The 22323-nt window shown below is 40.4% G+C and overlaps 1 protein-coding gene across 1 annotated transcript in view; it reads left to right on the forward strand.

Annotated features, from left to right (window-relative positions):
- LOC104911857 (thrombospondin type-1 domain-containing protein 7B-like) overlaps positions 1-22323 on the forward strand; it is an 89484-nt gene that overhangs the window by 64726 nt on the left and 2435 nt on the right. The window contains exons 7-8 of the mRNA XM_031554324.1: positions 2264-2527; positions 18279-18457. Of these exons, the coding sequence (XP_031410184.1) occupies positions 2264-2527; positions 18279-18457 (443 nt within the window). The remainder of the gene's footprint in view (positions 1-2263; positions 2528-18278; positions 18458-22323) is intronic.

The following is a 22323-nucleotide window of genomic DNA, read 5'->3' on the forward strand; positions in this document are numbered from 1 at the left end:
TCCGTTTTACTTTGTAAGTAATCATAGACTCTACACAGAAAATTAGTCATTAATTAAGAAGCTTATTAAAAACATATCAAAATTCAAAGTCATTATAATGAAAATGCAGCTTTTAAGTGAGTCTTCAGTTAATAAATAGTCAAATATTCAGTATATTATAGGTGCATTACATTTTATGTAGAAATATATTTTCTTAACGTCGTTTAGTTTTTATGCATAGTACGTGCTATCTGGTAATATTGAATGTAATACTGAATGAATATAATATTTATTAGTGTTCAGAAGCTGAGTTTATAAAAAGAAAATGCTACTTAATTGAAGGGTTTGTGTCCTTGAAAATGTTTGGGAATGGTATTTTAATCAGCATTTTTGTAGCACTCTGTGAAGATCATAGAAATATCATCGCTGCTGAATCTAAAATGACTTCTTTGTGAAGAGTATGGATTGGATGCTACAATAGGGCTTTGATAGCACCTTCATTAGAAGATTTCTACAAAAGGGATGGCAAGACAAGGTGTGTTGTGGCTGAGTGAGGTTATTAGCATCCATACCTATATCTGATGTGCTTCGTATAGTCCTGCCAAAAATTAGGAACCAAGCAGTCATGGCAAATTCCAAATTCCTCTGCCACTAGAGAGTTCCCAATCTACTTAAAGCCTTTTAAGACTCTCCTTGAAGCATGGGGAGTTGTACCTCTTACCTGAATTTATACATTCATGAGTGCTAGGGAGGATAACAAGAATAATTCAAAGTTTCTCCCAAATCCTCTCTAGTAGCTGGATTTGTAGATACCCAGCCATTGAGTGGGCACTCAGGGAGATGGGCACAGGTCCAGGCACACACAGCCACGTGCCTGCATGGTTCAGTTTGCACTCCCCACTCTCCTTTAGGGCTTGCCTGCTGCTGGGCTACCAGCTGAAAAAAATAATGCTGGCATTATTTGGTTTCTTTGGGCTTATTTTCCTTTTGTGCTTGCAAACTTCACCTTCCCCAGGACTCTGGAGGTACACTTTTTAGAGAGCTGGGGTTTGAAGGACACAAGTCTGAAGGGCTCTTCTCTTTGCAGAGATACGTGTTTGTACACAAACAGGTTTTGTCAAGGCCCACTCGTGCTCCTGTTGAAATGACTGCTGGACTAGCAAGGGGGCTGTTGGGTATACAGCTTATTGTTTGTTTTTAGTATCATACTTGTCTGCAATTGCAAAGAGAAAACATTTCTTTTCAGATCAAAGCTTTAAAAACTTTCTGTAGAAGTATTTTTAGAGTGTACAGGATCCCCAAGGGGTGTTTGAGGATGTGATACAGATGCAGTTGTTAGTGAAGATGAATCTCCCCTTCTGCTTGGATGCCAAATACAAAGACATTCCTGAGCTCAGACAGCGTAAAGATTACTCCACTTCACACTGCCTAACCCATGCCAAGAAAGGCATTGATTTTACCTTCCAGAGGCTGTGCACAGACCTTTTTTCTGCTTGAGCAATTGTAGGGATTCAGGGAGCACGGATTCTCTCCTTTGCATTATCTCCTTCCAGGGACCTCTTCTCATGTCTACAAGTCCTCCAGGAGCAGGGTCTGCAGAGTGCAGTTGCAAAGAGCTGCTCTGCAGGTTCATTTAAATGCTTCTGCTTTCCTAAAGTTGCTGAAGGAGAAAGATGTGTAAATAGCCTTCTTTTAAAGCCTGTTGAAGGAACAGAGCAAAAGAAAAGATTAAACCAATTGTAACCATTGAAATGCTTTCCAGCCCTGATAATTTACTGAGGATTATCTTTTCTGTTTTCTTCAAAGTACAGTTTGTGTGCAGAGTGCATCTTTAACTAATTTGTAAAGTAGCATCAAAGAAGAAGTTGTGGCTAATGTGGAGTCCTTTCTAGGTTGTCCTGGCAACCATTGATTGCAAGCAAATAGAGACAAACCAATCAATTTATTTGCATCAGATAATTAGAGAAAAGTGATATTATATTAAATTACAAAACGTTTTCTGAGCAGACTGTTAGTACAACAAGGCTTTGCATTTTGCTCCTTGCCCTATCCATCAAAACAGTATTTCTGAGTTCTCTGGTTGCCCCTGGAGATAAATACATGGTCCTTGCACTCCAAAGCACTGGCAGCAGCGAGTAGGTGCCTAGGAAATGTTCCTGGATATTAACATTCAGATTGTCTTGGTTCTAATGTGTTGAATTCCTGCAAGTATAAATAACATGACATGTCGTTATCAAAAGTAGCAGATGTTAAGCTAACGAACAGATTTCTCTGGTTGGAACAGGGAGAAGCAGAAAGCGGGACAAATGCCAGAACACAGAAGTTTATCCTCAGGTTGAAACAGAGCTGTGCCCCTGCGAGGTGTTTACCTCCCAACCCCATGGAAACTGGTCAGACTGCGTCATCGGAGGAGGGAAGTTAGAGCTGCAGGCAGGAGTGCAATCCCATGGAGGCACCAAGGAGTGTGGAGAGGGCGTGCGACTGCGAGCTATTGCCTGTTACGATAAGGCTGGCAGGCTGGTGGAACCATCGCACTGTAGCAGCTCAGGTAAGGAGATTAAAAAAACCCAAGTGCACAACGGATGTAAATGATGACCTGATGCGATCCACTCAACAGTTTTTGGAGCCTGTCACATGAATGTAACTGTTCTTGCTGGATTAGGATAGCTTTCATGAGGTTGCTGTAACTCAGTTCTTCTAACTTCTTATCCTTCTTGGGACCAAGGTTTTCTGCCATCTGGGAGCCTGATGACATTTCTACATTCAAAGTGAAATAGAAGGCTAAAGTTGACTACACTAATGGAACTCTAGTGGAATATAAATGGATTTCTACTGTTTGTATTAATTCCATAAAAGTCTAAACTAGATTAGAGATTAGAGGGAGAAGTTGTATTTCAATCAGCAGTTTCTTTCAAGATATCTCCTACTTCAGTTTTTACTTGCTTGAAAACCTTTATTTTCGCTAAATCTGGTAATTCTTAGAGTTGTTTTCAGTGTTTTCCTGATACAGTCTTACATAATTGCAGTGGGTCTGTGATGTCCTTGTTATGCTGCTCATTACTCATGACTTCAGCAGTCAGTGGTATTGTCCTTGTAATGTTGAACCAGCCTTGAGATCCAAACGATATACAGCATGTATTCCAATTTCACTGCTTGCTGGGACTCTAGGCTGTGCTTCTGTCCTAGAAACAGTTTGTCTGTATGTGTAATCTATATCAAACACATGCCTTAGACGTAGGGCAGTAACAGAGCTGAAACAAGCAGGAGATATCACTCCACTAGGGTATTTTCTCCTCATTGCCATAATTTGCAGTTCATTGAAATCATTACTCTGAATTGATTTACAGGCAAAAGCATTATCTTAGGAGCAAATTCTTTACCCATGCTGCTCCCAAAACACTAATGCTCTCTGACGTCCAGCCAAAAAGCCTAGGATGCCACATAGTGTAGTGCAGCGAGTTGGAAGACTTGCTGAGCTCTCTAATGGGAAAAGGAGAAACGAAGTCTCGGGAGGAGATTAATAAGTACAAGAGGGGCCATTATTGTTCCTGAGTACAAGGGAATGGAGAAGCTGCTCTGTGGAGGGTCTTCAGGACAAAGATCAGTGGTCTGAGCTGCATGTGATAAAAGGAAAATAAAAACACATCCTGATGAAGTGATTCAGTTCTGGAGTGAATTTCTCTCGCAGCTGTTTATGGCTGTTCCAGCTGGCTGCACAGATTCATAAAGCAGCTTTCCGTGGTTTGTGTTTCAACAATGTGCTGTTGTACCAATTGATTATGCCTCTGTGGCCCATGAAGGAGGAATGCTATACCTTACCCCCACAATGTTACCTTTTCTTCTGCCAAAAGGGAGCTGCTGAGCTTTGAAAGGTGGATTTGACTGTAGTGTCATGCTCTTTTGAAAACTTCAAGGCTTTTATCATTATTAAAAGAGGAGCTTGTCTATGCGTGGGGCTTCTCTGAATAACCTTGAAGCCTGTCAGTGATATTTATGTGGTATTTTTAATGGTCAGGCTTTTCTTAGGGAGTTGTAGCTTAAGGGGATCATTGTTGGCTTTCTTGTCTTCAGCTTTTTATCCGAGCAGGAATGATTGCAACGTGGCCCTGGCATAGGATCCATGTCAGAGGCTACAAGGGTGGTCAGTATGGAACAGCAGAGTCCTCTCATACGCACTGTGGTCTACATACGGAGTGCTCTTAAGACCCCAAGGTTTGGAACTGGGAGATAAATGAGGTGTGAAATGTTTCCACCTCGTGGATAATAGTTCCCTTAAGGGTGAATTACTCATCTCCAGCCAGACCCCTGTGTAATATTCAGGATGTGTTAACTGGCTCTCCAAAAACAGAGAATTTCATGTTATGAGGGCAATCACAATGGTTTCACCATAATAAAAAGCACTCCAATGTCACCACAGTGGGGGAGAAGTCCAGTAAGATGCCAAGCCTTTGGGAACCCTGATCAGACCAAAGCAGTGATCTCTCAAAACCTTTCCTTAGTTGTATCCTGTACCCAGTCCCACTTGCTACTCAGTGCTGGACACTTTCCATTCTCTGCAAGGCAATTCTGCATCCCTCTGTGGAAGACGTGGATGTTTCTGACTTCAGTCTCCAATTTCCATCAGCTGAAACCTGCCTTCCAACCAGAGTAGTTAAGTGGAGATAAGACCAATATTTATGGTCTCAAGAGCTGGGAGCTTTCAAAATGCACTTCTGAACATATTGTTGAATTAGTGATAGAAACAAATCATTATCCAATTAATAATTAGCAGGATGTTATTCAACCATAATAGAGAAGGGCAAATTACAGAAGTATGCAGAATTGCTAAGCCCTGTGAAATTATTCATGACAGGTTTTTCTGAGCAGCTTAGTCTGTCTTGTTCACAATTAGAATCAGGTAACCTTGTGACATTTTCTAGGTGACTACATTTATATCTAATTAAGCCATGGCCTTATTTTTTGAATGCCAGTCATTGTGATATCTAAGCGTTGCTCTTGCTTCATCAGATTTGGAGATAAGCAGTGTTCCTCTTCTCTTTCTTTGAGCTCTTCTGACTTCTCTTTGTTTCTTCCTCCTGTCCTTTTGCCAGGACAATTCTTTCTTTTTCTCCTTTGAGCAAAAGTGAGAATTTGTAAAACCTACTTTTTTTTGCTAGGTCTCTTTGAAGAATTTTTACAAAATATAGAAAGACACATCTAAGGTTACAAACTTTGCCTTAGAAGCAGATTTAAGTTTGTCCCAGACTTGATAATACCATGAGAACAAGGTATAGGAAAACAAAAGTGGTCAGTTTGTCGCTTTTTTAGAGAGCAAACTTTGGCCTTTTGCCTTCTTGCAGCAATGATTTTCACCTTTCGTGACTGAAACCTGGCTGTTAGACTTCCATAGGATTTAGTTCACCTACATCAATGTGACTTACCATGTGAATGTATCATAGATACGTGAATGTAACAATGGCTTTGAGCCTAATGTAGAGATTAATCACTCCTCAGAAAGGTTCAGGGTCTGAGGCCCTTAAAAATACAAATCTCAGACAAATTTCTCTCTGCACCAAAGCTTTTCTGTGATGTACAGAAAAAAAAACCCGACAACATAACACAGCTTTTTTTCACATGACTGGCTTTTGTGATTAGTGTGCTGCTTTATTTTAGTAGTGTCGTTATTTTCCTTGATGGCCCACTCAGTAAGTCCACAGATTGACTGCCTTGCAATTTTTAAACCGGACAAAATCTTTCCTGCTGGAGTTGGCTCATTCTTCTTTTCCTTTCTTTAATTTGGAAAGCCAATTAGGAAATTAAGGATAGAGGTAAATATCTCCAACTGTATTACAAAAATATAATTGATAATTTGCCTCAATTAGTCCTTCCCATCAGAAAAATAGATTATCTTGTTTTCAGCTTACCACTCCACAGAGTTGCTGTTTGCTGGTTGGCATTCGGAGCATCCTCTTTGGATGTGAATTTGTCCTGCTAATTGCAGCTCATCTGCTTCTTTCAATCTGTCCTTACATTGGTTGTGCATTTCTACCTCCTTTGTTTCAAATTATTTCATGCGACTCCTTGGCCTCTCTTTTTTGTGTGCTGTGCCAATGGGTTTTTGTTGGTGATGTTTCTGTTTCGCATTTTTTTTTTGTTTGTTTGTTTGGGTTTTTTTTGTTCTGTTTTTTTGGTTTGGTTTTTTGTTTTTTTTTTTTGGTTTTTAAATCTTGGCGGAGGAACGTAGGGTGCCTCATCTGTTCCAAATCAAAGGCTGGAGATCTCTGTGCTGCTGCACGGCGGTTTCTCTTTTGATCTGATGGGGAATTTATGGAAAGCTGGAATTTATGAAATGCGCCTATGCTATTCAAATTTTGCTTTGCTAACAACAACGGGAGCCTGGAAGAAAGACACAACAGACAAACAGATCCTCGCTTTAAATCATCGAGCAGTGGGCTTCAACACACAAAAAGCTTTAATTATCTCTAAATTTTTGAATAATAGTCCTCCTTACTCTCAGTAGTAAAATGTCCTCCTTGCTCTCAGTAGTCAGACGTTTCCTTACATGGTTTAGTTGCCTCTGGAGAAATCAAAGAGGATTGTAGTTTGCTGAGACAGTTCCTGGACGTTTCTACTCATGGGGAGATGCCCCTCGGTTGCTTCCCAGCAGGTCCATGGGACAATGCTGCTAGGAAAGCTGCCGACAAGGTCACCCCCTGAGAATGTCAGTTCTCTTCCTGTGGGGACCTGGGATGGGTGATCCTCATTTGCAAAGCATTTTTTTGCTTTGTTTTTTTCTCTTGTAAAACATTGCTCCTGGAGCAAGTGTTTGCAAAAAGAGAAGTTGAAAGCTTTCATTTGTTGCTGCTGGAGGAGTGCTCTCTGCCTGAGGCACAGCAGACAGCACTTGCCAGTAGTGACAGCAATTCTTCTGCCCTGGCCAGCTGTGTCCCTGATGCTGAGAGATTTAGGACAATATTCAAAGGTCACGGATCAGGAATTTTAACTCCTGTTGCTGAAAACCAGATAGTGTTGAGTCTCACGAAGTCTGATTTTCTAAAAGGTCAGTCCACAGTAGAGCTGTGCCTTTACCCAGGGCATTCCTCTGGGGTTTGTACTCCCTTACTTCCAAATACTGGCCACCAGGTTGATGGACACAGCATGACCTACCAGGGATCCATCGCGGGGACCCGTTCTGAAACGCTGCACGAGTGGGCCCTGTGCTGACTGACCCTCTGTCTTTCATCTTCTTGCTTACATGAAACCTTCAGTTCAGGGTACTGTAATTCCAGATTTAGCAAAATGATTTTGTTTCTGGATGAAAAGCTAAAAGCATCTGAATTAAATGAGTTATTTTAGGAGAAAATGAGACCCTTTTGATCGCTGGCCTTCACTAATCTTTCTGCAAAATGATATTTGTTTAGTTCAGAAAACTATAAGCAGAGCCTGACAGATAAAAGAAATGTGACCTAATATCCTGGACTGATAGCACACTTATCTTTTCTGTGAGATAACAATTATGGAAAACCAAAGTTGGGAAAGCTACTTTGAGTAAAGACCCGTTTGTTTTTGAAAGCATACCTATTCTGGCACTTGCTGCATTCAGAATTCTTTTTCATATGCGGTGAATTTCATCTTGAAGAATGAAAATGTTGCAGAAATCCCTGATTTTGTTTTTGAAATGCTTCAGAAATAGAAACTTTTCTGACCAGATATTTCACCTACTTTTGTAAAGAAGCATTTAATTTTATTTTTAGCCTGAATAGAATTGCATATTGAAATTGCATTTTTTAATCACCGACCATTAATGCCTGAATCTACTGGTTGCAGCACTAGATTTCTGTACTGCCATAAACAGCATCCAACAAACATCTACAAATGAGCCCTTGTGTTTGACTCCCTCATTCTTTCACAAGCAAAATTGGCAGTCCTGCCTGCCTGTTCTTTTCCAGTTCTGGGCTTTAAGCTTGGCAGCCTTGGGGTGCCTCCTCCATAAAGTATGGGAGCAGTAGGTAGTTTTGATACCATCAGCTGCTTATGATACGTGGGCTCAGTGCTCAGACTGTGCTACACCACCTTTGTTTGGCATTTGGCCTTGGTGAAATATTGCCATGCTCTTTTTGAGATTGCTCTTGCGCCTCTCTTCTCTCTGCAGCTTTTCTATTATAAATAAATGACTGTATTACTTAGCAGGACAAACCTTTTTGAAGACTGCTGGAGGAAGAAGTTTCAGCTTCAAGTTCACCTTGTTTTCTGCCCATTCTGTCCCCTGACATGGGAACGAAAGCTGGGTTTGTATCACAAATGAAGGGATAGCATTGCCCTCTGCGAATAGCCTTGTCCTATCCTGTCTTCAGTCTCCACTTTAGGACGTAAAACTGTTATCACCTTTGAGAGTCTGCTGTCTCAAAGGAAAATAGCATCTCAGTTTAGTCCCAAAATCCCATCTGGGTACACCTCTGGACCTTTCTCCATTTCCTCACATTTCCTCATGTGTGAAATGACACTCTTAATTACAGCTGTGCTGCTGATGGAGCTGTAGGTGTAGAAGCAGAGCTGTAAAGGGCCTGCCCTCTATATCTAATCTGTATGCAAGATTTTTAGTTACTGTTCTCATTGCAGTACTCAATGAGCAGTACTTCTCCCCCTATCTCTTCCTTCCCTTTTTTTTTCCTTTTCAAAATCTACTCACCATAAGAAAATTTGGCCATAGTTCTTACTTCATGGATGTTAAAAGAATTATCAAATGAAATAGGATCAGAAGACAGCTGCTCGACATAGCTGTTCTTTATGGTTTTCTGGCAACAGAATCAAAGGCCAAAAAAAACCCATCAAAATCTGTTATTTCTGAATGGGGCAAATTGTCTATCAAAGAAGTTTATTTCAAGCAAGACTTCCCCTGAGGCACTAGTACATAGGAATGCGCATTCTTCCAGATCTTTGTCTTACAGAAAGCAAGCACACATCTTATGAGAAAATATTTAGAGAATGAGCTCTTTGAGCAACATCCTCTGCAGATGCTGCTGATGTTTGGTTGTAGTGGTATGTGCTATTCTTTTTCCCCATCTTTTGTTCTTGTTTCTGCATTCCATAAAACAACCCCTTTGAAGAGATGGCAATACCAGACTACAGGAAGAAATTTTTCTTTTTTTCTTTTTTTTTTTAACCTACTACAGATCTGGGTTTCTGCATTGAAATACTAAGTTTGGTTGGGAGCAGTTCAAATAGCTGGGAATCCTAGTGTTTGCTACAGGGTGAACCAGGCTGCATGCTCTCAGGGTACTAGCAGGCTGTATGCTGGGCTGTTAGTTAGGTTCAGATGGGATATAACCCTTGAGGGTATGGGCGTGCTCACGAGCAATTAATGTGGAGCAGCTGATGCATTGTAAGCCTTATCTTCCTGGTCCACCTCTGCCCAGCCTTGCTTGTGATCTTGCCTTTTGTTTGTATTATTAGGTTGGGCCACTTTTTCTAGTTTTGACAGCTTGATTAAAGCTCTTCCATGGGAATTGAGAACACTTTTGGTGTAGAAATAGTAACTCAGTGTGGAAACAGTCTATCAGAGGCTTTGGGCACTTTTGATAGCAAGTTAAGGCACTGGGCAGCCTGCTACTGACTTCTACACTAGTCTGTAAAAAGTGTGTCTTTTGGAAATGTGGTCTGTCTCTTCATTCTTAGTAACACATTTATCACTAGTACAGCCTGTTATAAACCGAAGCTCTAGTAAAATGTTATTATAGAAGAATTAACAGTTTTCACTCCTTGCGTATCCATTTAATATCTTACACTGGAAGCATGAAGAAATACTGTTTTTTTCACTGAAGTCATTTCATGAATGGTGAAATTCTCTTAGTGAGCTTACTCTAGTGTTAAAAACTCTACTTTTCCTGCTCAAAGGAGGGCTTCATGATCCCTTTGAAAGATGTGCAACTGAGCTGGGAAGTGACATACACATTAACAGAATTGTTCATGTGTCTTACAAGGTTTCTTTTCCCAGTGTTCTTTAACCTGGTTATGTTTATGAATTCTGATAAGTAGGTTTGTAAAGCTTCCAGTAAGTGTTAAAAGGTTTAATGCCTGATGATATTGAGAGGCAGCTTCGTATGTTTGTGACTGTATGGATCAAGTCCTACAAAACTTAGAATTCTACTTATTGCACATAGGTGAGTGTCTGAATGAGTTGGTGCACTGCTTGCAATAAGAGTAGCACTAAATGGGGATATGGCCAAGTGGTGAATGATGAGTAACTGAGTGGTTATCCTTCCTTAGTTTATGACTAGGTCTGAGATACACTTCGAAATCTATCCTCCAGAGTTGTTAAGGTGGGGGTGGTGTATGAAATGATGAAGAGCTTGTCTGCAAAGCTCCTGATACCCTCACTATGGACAGGTTCCCTCTGTGAAATCTAGGACTTTGTTTGAATTCAGTAGCAGATGAGTGCTTATTAACAACTGCAGTACTTCTCAAGATCGCATTGCTTTCTGCTGCTGTCTGAATTTATTGGCCAGGAAATGCTCTAGCAGGGGAGATTGAAGTTCACAACTAGAGTGCTCCGAGCCACACTGCAAAATTGAAACAAAAATCTATAAGCAATTCAGTACATCAGTACTCTGTGCTGGGGCCTGCTTACATCCATGAAAATGTCCTATTCCTATCTCAACATTTTCCATCATCTGAGTCAGTTGTGTTCTCCCTGTGCTTAAGCTGTAAAAAACAAGCAGGACTCCTCCTTTTCTTAAAACCCTGCTCCTAGCAGATGTTTCTTTTAGTACATCTTTATTTAAGGTCTGATGTCTTTGTGTCCATTGCCCTGTGTCAAGGTGACATCTGGTAGCAGGAATTGCAGCCAGTGCCTCCATCAGGAACTCCACCAGGAGAGCCTGGGCTGGATCTTGCTGCAGTTACGTGCCTTTCAGAAAAGCACTTACAGATTTCCCCAAGGCTGATAATGCTTAATGACATTTTTAAAATATCAAAAGTATGATTAAAGCATGTAGTTAGGTTTCTCAGTTAGCATCAATGAGACAAGAAGGAATTAAGGCGGTGTATTGATTTAAATGTATTGATTGGAGAGGTCACTGTGTCACTTGTGACTGCGGGAAGGGAGGCTGCACAGATTGGTGTGGGCTCAGGAGCTCCTCAGTGCCTTTCAGGGGTGAGATGACCTGGTCTGGAGCAGAGTAATGGTAATACTCGGTAATACTTCTCAAGTTTGTGAATTAAAATACAAAAAAATGCAACAAAAAAAAAAGTCAGCTTTTGGTCATGTAGTCATGAGCCTCCTTGATAATATTTATTGCAGATTATTCTGACTGCTCTGTGTTCCCTTCTGCAGAGTCATCTGGTGGTTTGTGCTGTCCAAAATAGTGGCAGTATTAGAGTGCTCAATTCTTGCTAACTATCAGGATACAAGAAATGCATCAGCATTTGCCATTCTGTAAAATGTAGAGTTGTCTGAACTAAGTTGCCTAAATGAGGCTTGCCCATGTCTTGGGCTCGTAACTTGGCAGCTGAAATTAGGTGGCATATTGTGTTGACAATGCCTGACATCGTGTGTCTGGGACCTGGCAGAAAGATGCTCTCCGTGGAGGGTCCTGAACTCAGAAATTGAGTTTCTTATAAACCATTGACCTTTGGGCCATGTATGCTTTACTGATGGGGGCAGATAGTTTTGGTGCCATTTGGCAGCAGCTTTCTCCCAGGGCTGGACCCTTGGCTCTGGAAGATGCTTCCCACTCGGTCCAAATAACCCAAGTCTATATTGCTCTTCAGAGCACTCTGCAAAGTGCATTTATTTTTGCAGCTATTGTGGAATTGGGCCTCTGAGAGAAGTCAGATGTATGAGAAAGAGGGGAATTTGACGTTCTTTGGACAATTTAATTTTGTCTTTATGATGTATTGCAGATGTGTGTATTGCCTTCAAAAACAGCCTTGTTATATTATCTAGTTCTCATAATAATAATAAAAAGTAAATGTTGTCTCAGGTTTGTTTTGCCATATCTGCTTTGCTATGAATTGAATAGCTTGTAAAGCCATGTATGCTAAATAGTTAATAATAAAATATAATAGGATGTGTTTCTTTCCTAATATACCGAGGCTAAAGACACTGGGGAGAAAAAAAGCAGTTTTGCTTGGACAGAGCAGATGATTTTCCCAGTTGCAGGGTGATGAGCAAAGTATATAGGAAAACACAGTTGTTGGTTACCATCTTGTTCAACTCCACAGTAAGACCAAAGTCAGCCAGAACAGATTGCTGAAGAGCATCTGAGCTTTTACCCTTAATACCCTTGATCCCAGCGCATGGGTTTTATTTGTGTAAAGACTTTCTTAAGACATTGGGGCTTCCAAGCAGACAGTCTGCCTTTGCTGCGGGGGAGCAGGGATCTTTGCCATGACTGGCTTTGAGATCTGGAGCCCAGGTTTGTGCAGTGAATTTCTGCCTGTATGCATCCGAAGTCCCCTGCGAGGTGAGTGTACGCAGCGAGGTCCTATTTATTTGCACTCAGAAGGCAGCAGATGAATCTCTCTTCTCTGGAAGGGTTCTCAGTTTGTTTTGCAATCTGTTACAAGGATTGTGCTAATTATTGGAAATTTTCTTATATAGTTAACAGACTAAATATAGCGACTATTACAGTTGATAGTTAAGACAAGGTGTAAGCTTGCAATTTCTTTAAGGAAATGCAAAATCAAAGGAAATTAGGAATCATAATGCAAAGTCAGCATCAACCCGACTGTCTTGTCAGGATTTATAGAGGCTGTGAAATTGAACAATAAAACCAACCTTTGGATGAATTTCAATAACAATAACGATGACTTAAACTTACCAGCATGTTTTACAAGTCCTCTCTGGTCTATTTAGAATCTATAATCAGTCTGCTATGAGATAAAGGGAGCATGTGCCTTATTGTTGAGAAGAGCAAGCGGGAATAAATTAACTAAGATGGTCCATTATTCAAGCTTTGCAAAACTCTCGATGTAAAAGTTATTTTTGCTGTTTTTTTGTTGTGCATTTAATGAACGCATTCATTAGATTATCTCTTAAATTTCCCCGGCTAGCAAACTAATAATGTGTACAATCTCTCAAATCCTTGGATGCTAGGAGAAAAAGAAAAGATTAAACATTTATTCTGTGGCAATATTACATCTTGTTCAGATGCAACTGAAGTTGATAAAAACTTTAAGACTCCCAGATTTGTTAATAACGTTTGCCCTTGAGGCAGGATTTAAGCACTTGGAGCAGGCTTGCTTAGGACAAAGAGCTCCTCTTGTAGCTCCCGACGTGCCGGCAGTCCCTGCTCACATTTGCTGGGACTTGCTGGAGCAGCCCCAGCCTGATATGCCCAGCTGGCAGAGCCATTCTCTTAACTGCAGTCTGTTCTCAAAGCTGTTTTCACCTGACTTAAAGCACAAGGTTGCTTTGTAGGAGATCCCAGAGCACCAGCGCAGCAGAATGTGGCTCACTGGGTGCCATGGTCCACCAGGTCTCACTAATGAAGTCCTTAGCTATTAGACTTTCAGTGCTGCATGGATTTACCGGTGTTACTCTACATACTTCACAGCCAGTTACCAAATGAAGGTAAATATTAATAGGAAAATGAATCAACTCTTTTTCCCCTCTACCTTTGTTGTGTAATTAGAAACATTTCTTCGGTGTCACTGTCCATTTTGCTTCTCCCTTGTTTGCTGAAAGGTGATCTCTTTTATCCTGGAGGCTCCAAGGGAAATCACTTGTGTTATTCCCAGTGGCAGTAGCAGTGATGCACAGAATTGTTCCTTTCTTGATAATGACCTTGAATTTTATGAAGTACCTCAAGGTTTACTAACAAGGGTAGTACTGCTAGAAGTTTGTTAATTGAAATGATGAAATATGCTAGAGAGGATACAAATGACTTTAAAGCCAATTCAATTAGAAGTGCATCTGTTTCCAAAGCTGCTGGAGGAATGCTGTTTATTTTCAAAACACTTTTCAGTCAGCCTCTTGGAATCCTTTTGGCACATTTGTTTAACGCTGTGCACAGACCTTACACCCTCAGCAAATTTATCATTTGGAAGTACAACAATCAGGTGGATGTCAGTGTCTCACATTAGCTTGTAAATCTCCTAATTGCCTGCTTTCCCCCACCAGGATCTGGTTGTGAATGTGGACAGGGACAGAAGGATGCTGCAGCCCCTTGTTGGCTGTGCCTAGTGTGACCTGTGTTGTTCATGTAGGGAATGAAACTGTACTACTGCAAAAACTCACCTCTCAGTTCTGCAGTGCAATCACTTTGTGTCTCTTACCACCTCCACCTGAACCGTGTGACATCCCCAGACCATCATTCAGCCACCTCCTCAGCTCTTCTGGGTTGCACAGCAAAAAAATGAGACAAGAATAATAGTTTTTACACCAAACGTTTGAGCCTTGGCCTCCAACACCCACCAAACCATCATCTTTGCTTTATTCGTCTGCCTTCTTTTGCTTCATCTCTTTTGGGTTGCACAGAAAAAAAGTGAGACGAGAGTAATAGCTGTTGTTGCATCTTGTGCCTTCCCAATACATCCTGTGTATTCTGTGGGCACTTTGTTTATTATGGATGGGATGAGACTCCATTTGTGGCTTGTAGAGCAACATTGTTCTTAATGAATAAATAATAGTAAAATGAGTTTGGCAGCCTAGGTAAATGCATTTGTTCATCCTATTACGTTGGCAGTGTCTCAGTAGTAAAACAATAGCACTTAAACATGAAAAAGGCTTATTTGATCATCCAGTACAGTTTTTTCTGCCAATTCGGGACTATTCCCAGTAGTTCATTTCCAATTGCTTACATAAATATCCCTTGCATTGGTGTTTGTGTCTCCATCTCACCTGTGCCTGCAGCCCCAGCTCGGTGACACACAGCAGCCTGCTGTTGGTTCAGACTCTGCAGAGGTTCTCAACTGTTGTCTCTAAAGTAACGGGACTACAATTCAATGGTGTTTGAGATTTTGAGGAGTAAAAAAGATTAAAGGGAGCTTCAAGAGAATAGAGAACGTGAGAAACAGGCTGGGCAGGGCTGGGGAAAGGATGGTGTCTTTTCCTGCAGAAGATCTTGGAAACTCGAAAAGTGTTGGTACCAGGTTCTACAGAAAAGAGAACAAGGAATGCAGTGGATGAGTGAGGTGTTTAAGGATGACATTGAGAAAACATGGTTGATCTTGAGCTTGGGTTGAGTTAATCTCCCTAAGCTGAGTGACAGTAAGTCAGAAACACATTTATGTTCTTCCCTTTTCATATTCCTTTACATTCAGAAATATTTTTTTTTGTTTTGATCTGTAATTGTGTTTTATTGTTCCTTCCACTGGTAATAGCCTGCACGTAGAATTTGCTATTAACAGCTGGTGTTAATGATATATCTCATTTGTTACGCACCATGCCAACACTAAAAGCTTGCTGGAAATGCTGTGTCGAGGTTTACTTTCTGTTTCTGAACCAAACTCTTCTCAGCTCCTGACACTGCCAGGCCATTGCAATGCTCCTACAGAGAAAACCAAATATCCCATTCTCATGGGCACTGGAAGGGCTGGGAATGAGCTGAGTACAGCAGTATTTACAAGTTTCTCATAACAGGGTATCAATAAAGGGATGATATATCTGTGCAGAGGGCACTCATCACACAAATGTTTTTGCAAAAAATTTTGTTATTGAATGAAACCTTTGATGATGGGCGTCTCAGCATAGGATAAACCTCAAGCTGTTAATGGAAGATATAATGACAGTTTGTGAGAAGGTCTTGAAAAGAGGTTATATTCTGTTTTTTTTTTTTTACCTATTATTTAATATGGAACATCTGTTTCTTTTGGACATTAAGGTAATTTACTGCTCTACTAGCTTGCTGTTTTTATTTATATTTAATTTAATTTATATATGTGGATGAGGAAATTCAAAATGCAGTAGGTTGGTCTCTTAGCATCAGGAAGTCTTTAGAAAACCTTTGTTTTGCTGAGGGATCCCCACAGCACTTCCCTACAATGAAGTGGAACAGATTTCTTTACTTTTGTTTATAAAACTTTCTCTTTCTTACTTTCCTATTTTTTATTTTATTTCTTTTTATTGTAGAGGTAAGTCTGGAACTGTCAGAAGGCTTATCCCATTTTGCCTTTGCTGATAAGCTGATAACCTCTCTGTCTAACCCTCCTTTTAAACAAGGCACTTTCTTTGTTTCTGTTAAGAGTTAATTACCCAGGCTGTCATACAAGGAGAGGTGATATTTCATCTGGTGGTGGTAGAGAACTCTTTGAAGAACTGCCTAAGAAATGTTGCTCATAAATCTATCATGAGGAAATTTCTTTTACTTATCATAATGTGTTATGAACCGCTTTGAGTGACAACCTAAGCAGGTTGAGTAGAATATTAGTGAGAAAGCTGGGAGTTTCATTTTGGATAGAAAGTGAGTCTGTTGTGGAAATATTTTCTGTGTGCGTGCATGGGTGTAATCTGAGCTAGATGAGAACACAAAGCATGCAAAGTTGAAATATCCTGAACGTGATCATCACTGCCATGGATTGGGTAGGAAATAATCAAGATATGTAAAGCCAGTGATTCTGAACGTGCAGATGAAAAAGGAATGCAGCACACAGAGATAAGCAGGAGCAAAGTGAAACATCGCATGCTGCACGAGGACAGCTGGGCAGCTTTAGGAAAGAGTTACAGCAGGAGCTGCTGGTGGAAATGATTGCAGCTGTCAGACTGCTGGGGTGGCCGTGCTGAGACAGAGGGAGGAGAGTGCCACATGAAGCCAAAGAAGAAACAGAGCATCACTGCGCTGAAGGAGGGAACTGCTGTTGTTTCCAGGAATTTTTAAGGCACTGTTTACTAAAACAATGTCAGTATTTCTTGTGCTGCTAGATGGAGGATATTTTCTAGGTGGGGGATGCCTAACCAAGTCTGAAAGCTGTTTCTCCACAGTGAAACGAGGAGTGCATCCTCGTGCTGCTGCTGTGGATCGATGCTCAGGATGCAGCACAGTCCTGGCTTGGAGTCAGTACAGGTTTGGATGCAGCAGAGCCGGTAAATCCGGCTGCTGGGCACGACTAATCTCCCTGCCTCAGCTTTGGTGTTTCCTGGCTGTTCAGGGCTCTTGTCCAGAGGTTTTGGAGGGAAGCCGCTTCTCCTTTTTTATTTATTACGTATTTTTGTGCTTTATCCTGCTGTGGCGACTGTCACCTTGATAGAGAGTGGAGAAATCCTTCTTAAGAGCATAATTAAATCAGCTAATTTAGTATTCTGTAGATATGGCTTACATAGGGAGGGTTAGAGGCTGAGAACCAAACAGAAAGGACATAAAAATGAGTAACGTCAGAAATACGGTAGGGATGAAATTCTTTTCTTTCCATTACTTTAATTACCAGAGCTGTCAGAGGACTTAAGCCTTCTGTAATAAGGGCTGATCCTAGCAGCCACCAACTTTTGTGACTGAACATGAAATCTCTTTTTTGTTTAAATCTAGTAATGCTTAGAATCGTGTCAACCAGGTAATGGAAACTTGAGAATGAACATAGCACAGTGAGCAGGGATGTGCTGGAGCTTGTCCACGTGTTGGCCAAGGGCTGTGGCCAGGCATTCCTGGAGACCCCGAGGGCTCAGGCACCCTTTGAGTGTACTTTACAAAATCTCCCTTGTGTGACTGTGGGGCTGGTGTGTGAAGAGGAAGCCTGGCTTTGTCCTGAGAAACCCTATTGGGTTTTGATTCAGTAAGGTGCTGCACCTGCAGCTATCCGGAATTCTGATTTGAAGAGGTGATCCTGGAAGCACTTTAAGGTGGGAGAAGGTGAAAGCAAAGTTTTTGTACGTCTCTTATGAAATACAGAGTGGTCAAAGCAGTTGCAGAGATGTATGAGAACTACCAGAGGAAAGATGGGGTCATATGTTTCCTTTGCTTCTCCCAGGAAGACATCCCACCCAGATGCAGAACTTGTGCTTCAGAGGATCACAAAATTCAGTAATACACTTAGTTCTCCAGAGTGTGTGATGTCCAGATTCTTACAGTGTGGATGGTTGCTGCCTGTGTCAACTGCCTGCTTCGCATTGGATACTTATTGTCAGTGTGCATTCTTTACATCAGTCAATTTTATCATGGCCATCCTAGTGATCATTGGGCTACCATTGACATTGGTTTTAGTCACTGCTGTTCTTTGCAAATAATATCACAGTTTTGCATTGGGAAAGTGCTGTCAGGCAGCCAAACTTCTTCTCTTTTAAAAGTCCTCATTTGAAGTCGATTATACAGATTGCAGAGAGACATTAGAGGATCGGAGTTCGTGAGTTGGAGTGATTATAAAACCTCTGTCTTCAATCTTTGGTGTAGGTTACCTTGAAGAATCTTGCATGGTTCCTTGCCCATTTGATTGCAAATTAAGTGATTGGTCCAGCTGGAGCCCCTGCAGCTCTTCCTGTGGGACAGGGATGAAAGTCAGATCCAAATGGCTGAAGGAGAAGCCCTACAATGGAGGTCGCCCCTGCCCAAAGCTGGATCTCAAGAATCAGGTGAGTGTGAAATCACCAACAGAAATCTCTCTGTGCTTGTTGCAGTTTTAATTGGGATCACTAGGTTGGTATTGCAATTACAAATAGGAGTAATCTCGGGGGTCTTTGTTTTGAGTTTCATGGGCAATCTTAGAACTTCTTGAGGATTGAGGGGAAGATGCTCACGTTACAGCAGAAACAGGCCTGAAACACTGTATTTCTTACGTAAAAACAATTTTTTATCTCCCAGAGCACAGCTCTGGACAAATAATCTCACCTGGATGGTATATAAATATCAGAGAGCTCAGATGTCATGGATGTTTTGAAAGTCTTTAATTCTCTCTGAGTCGATGGTAGCTGCAGAAACATGCATTTGTTAAGTATACACTGCTATTTTTAGCAATTTTTCCCTTCGACACAGCATAAGTTCCCTTCAACATTAATCTCTGTATATTCAATATTGAAGTGTCCCATTAGAGGAAAATAGTCTTTAAATTGCTACTCTTAAGAAAAATCAGCATCTATTTCAATGCTTTTTAATGCTATATGTATATCTACAAAGCCAATAGAGTTTCCTACATATACTGATTATTTTGTGTTGCTAATTAACACTGATGAAGCACTATATAGTTAAGCCTGTTCTTTACTGCTTTCCAATTCAACTATGAAAATTAATTAATAGGATGGAAACTGTCATGCCAAAGGGACTTGATATACATATATATATGTAATTTGTAGAGTGTATGGAAATACATAAATGAAAAATGTGTTGCATAGTATGTGTAGGACTTTTTAACAGCAAAGATGTATTTGTGCAGCAGCTTACAGGTGCTAGAGCTGCTGGATCATGTTGTTTATTGTGCAGTCACCACCACAGCTTTGTCCTGGGAAGCAGCACCACTTCTACGACCTGATTCTCAACTCATGTCGTTTTCCTCACAGTTTATTTTTACTGGTGTGAGAAACTTGTTAAATGTTTCTTCTTTTGCATATCACTGTTTGGAATTCATAGGCAGTAGCCTAACAAGAAGAAAACATAAAACTGCAACAAAGTGCGTGTTGTTCATACCTCAGTGCTTTTCTTAATAGATCAGAGAGGTCACCAAAGAGGCAAAATGAATTCCCACAATAAGTTGTTTGGTAACAATAAGCTCCTTTGTAATGAAAATGTAATGAAAAGGTACCAGGATTGTTACCCATAGACACAGCAGACTACTTCTGATGAAAGGTAACTTTTCTATAAAGTGTTGCCTATCCCCACACACATTAAATGTACTAATTTCAAAACCCTTTTGGAAGATATTGAAGGAAAGAAATTGTCTAAATTGGGAATTTATGTCTTTGTAAGGTTTATTGCTGTATGGTGCTTGCAAAGCATTACAGCCGGTGGTAATATAAAGGTAGTTGGTGCTTTTTTGCCTCTTTCCCAGGAAGATAAGGCTTCATGTATATGTATGTATATATATATACATGCAGGTACATACACATATACAGGTGTGTGTGTTTCTCTTCATTGGCTTCACATGTGCTTCCTACTTCTTTGAGCAATAACAGAGCCTTGCTCTGCACCCACTGGACTTCGGCTTCCAGCAGTGATTTAAAAGTGCTGAACTCCTTAGGCACATTGCAGCACGAAGACATTCCTTGCCCAGATGGCAAACTGAATTAGCTGGCTGCACTGATGTTTAGCTAAGCTGAACACATGTCTTTAATCCAGTGTAGGAAGGATTGTCTTCTTTTTCCTCTGATGTGAACAGTGTTTAAAGCCTAGAGCAAAACGCTACAGAATTCTGTATATGTTAATATATGACTTCCTAATTATTTTTTGCATAATCATATAATCTGGTTTAAATACCTGCAGTACAGTACAGTTCTTTGATATCAGACATGAGAAAGCTAGGTCACCTTGGTGCAAGGATTTTCCTTATCTTTTCCTGGTGACAATGTTGTATTGTGTTTTATGCTTTGATGAAGAACTTAGACAACTGAGAACCAAGAATAAACTCCTGTAGGTGCCAGCAGATTTACCTTATTATCTCCTCCACTATTTTTAGTTATCTCTTTGAAATTATTGCTCCTGAGCTTGGGTCTTGTTCTTGCTTAATCTTTTTCTTTGTAGAATCCTCCATTTTCCAGTATTATATAATTAAAACCCATGCTCAGTTTGTGTTTTTTCTCATTCAGCCAAATAATCTCTTCTCTCTCTTCTTGTGAAAGTTGTTTTCTAGGCTTCTTGGTGGCCCCTTGTACGTCTTTTTCGTCTCCCCAGCGCCTTTGGCATAAATTTAAGTACAGAGAACATAATTGTGAAACAACAGCCCAGCAGTTTTCTTTTTACCATTTCTCACCATGGAAGGGCTCTGCCAACGCTGGTGTTTCAGCAGAGTTACAGCTTTGGAGCGGAGGGCAGTTTGCAAATCAAAGCAACTTATTTGGCTGATGAAAATAATTACTGAATCACTTAAACCTTTTTATAGAAGATTGTCCTCCTAGAATCAGTTCAATTATGGTAGTGCAGTTTTTCTGGTCTTTTTCAAACACAACTTTTTAACATAAATGTAGTTGAGTACAGTTAATGTATTTATACAGACACTGAGATAATGACATATTCCTGCATGATATTTCATGGACTTTATGCCCCTAAGTGTTTGACAATTGTTTAAGTGTTAGTTGCTTGCATTTTACTACATCTTTTAAAGAAAATGAGCATTGCATGTCGAAGTTGTGCAGCTCTTATTTAAGGCTGTGATTGCTTCTGAACAGGCGATTGGATTATGGGGTCAGCTGGCAGATGTTCTTGGCTGTGTAATGCATGTTAAAAGAGGTGTAGCTTTACTTTTTTCTGTATCTGCTGTTATTTGAACGCACTTACACAGCATGCAGTTGCTAAGCTATTTAATATGTAGTTCTACATGACTAAAGGTTAAATATGAGTTATGGCAGGTTTACTGCTTGAATATTCTCTTGTAGGTTTTTAGGATTACTACAAGAAAAATGCATCTTATTTTAAAACTCCTGGTTTTCCAGGGATTACCTTTTTATTGATTGCTCTAATATATATTCTTGTCAAGATTTTCCCTCCTTTTCCTTCCTCCTCCTCCTGCACCTACCTGGTCCTGCTAAAGGACAGATAGCACAGCATGCAGTTTACTCACTCTGTGCGTGCTGGATCTGTTGAAGCAGCAAAAGTAGAAAGTATTTGAAGTTTAGCATTACTGCTTTATTTAAAATGAACATGTTGTTCTTATTACATCAGCTGTCAGTCTGGGTCCCATCCCTTCTCAAATATTTTGAACTGGATTTGATGAAAGAAGGTAGACGTTAAAGATTTTTGTTTCCCACTTCTTCAGTGGAAATAACTGACTGAGAATTGCCCCAGCTAGAGGAATACTTGTAGCCTGGCCCCAATTGTTATTTATCAGAAAAATCCCCATTGGAATTTGGCTTAAAATGGAAAATTTATGTCTTGAATGCTGAACTTTCTATCAGAAACAGGGAGGGGAACCTGTTTTTAAGCACGTGTCTTCTTGTTTGCAGGCTCCTGCGATATCAAATGGTAATGATTGGGATAGTTCTCTGATAGAAAAATGTTTTCAGGTCAGACGTTCACTTGCATCTGCAGGACTTTAAGGTCTTATTTATGCATATGATCAGTGTGAGTGCTTCACTGTGTAAAGTTACATAGATGTGAACGAAATTGTGGGACTGAGGTGGTGGATTCTGGTGTCACAAATGAAACTAACTTATGGCTTGTGATGACAAGACTTGCCCAGTACAGTGCAGGCCAGGAAGTTGCCTTGAGTTGAAAGGAAAGAAGAAATTATACTGCAAATGCAAGTCATTAATCTATGAAAAGGGGATATAAAAGGTCAGAACAGCAGAAAAAA

The sequence above is a fragment of the Meleagris gallopavo genome, chromosome 7 (genome assembly GCF_000146605.3).
Source record: "Meleagris gallopavo isolate NT-WF06-2002-E0010 breed Aviagen turkey brand Nicholas breeding stock chromosome 7, Turkey_5.1, whole genome shotgun sequence".
NCBI classification, from domain to species: Eukaryota; Metazoa; Chordata; class Aves; order Galliformes; family Phasianidae; genus Meleagris; species Meleagris gallopavo.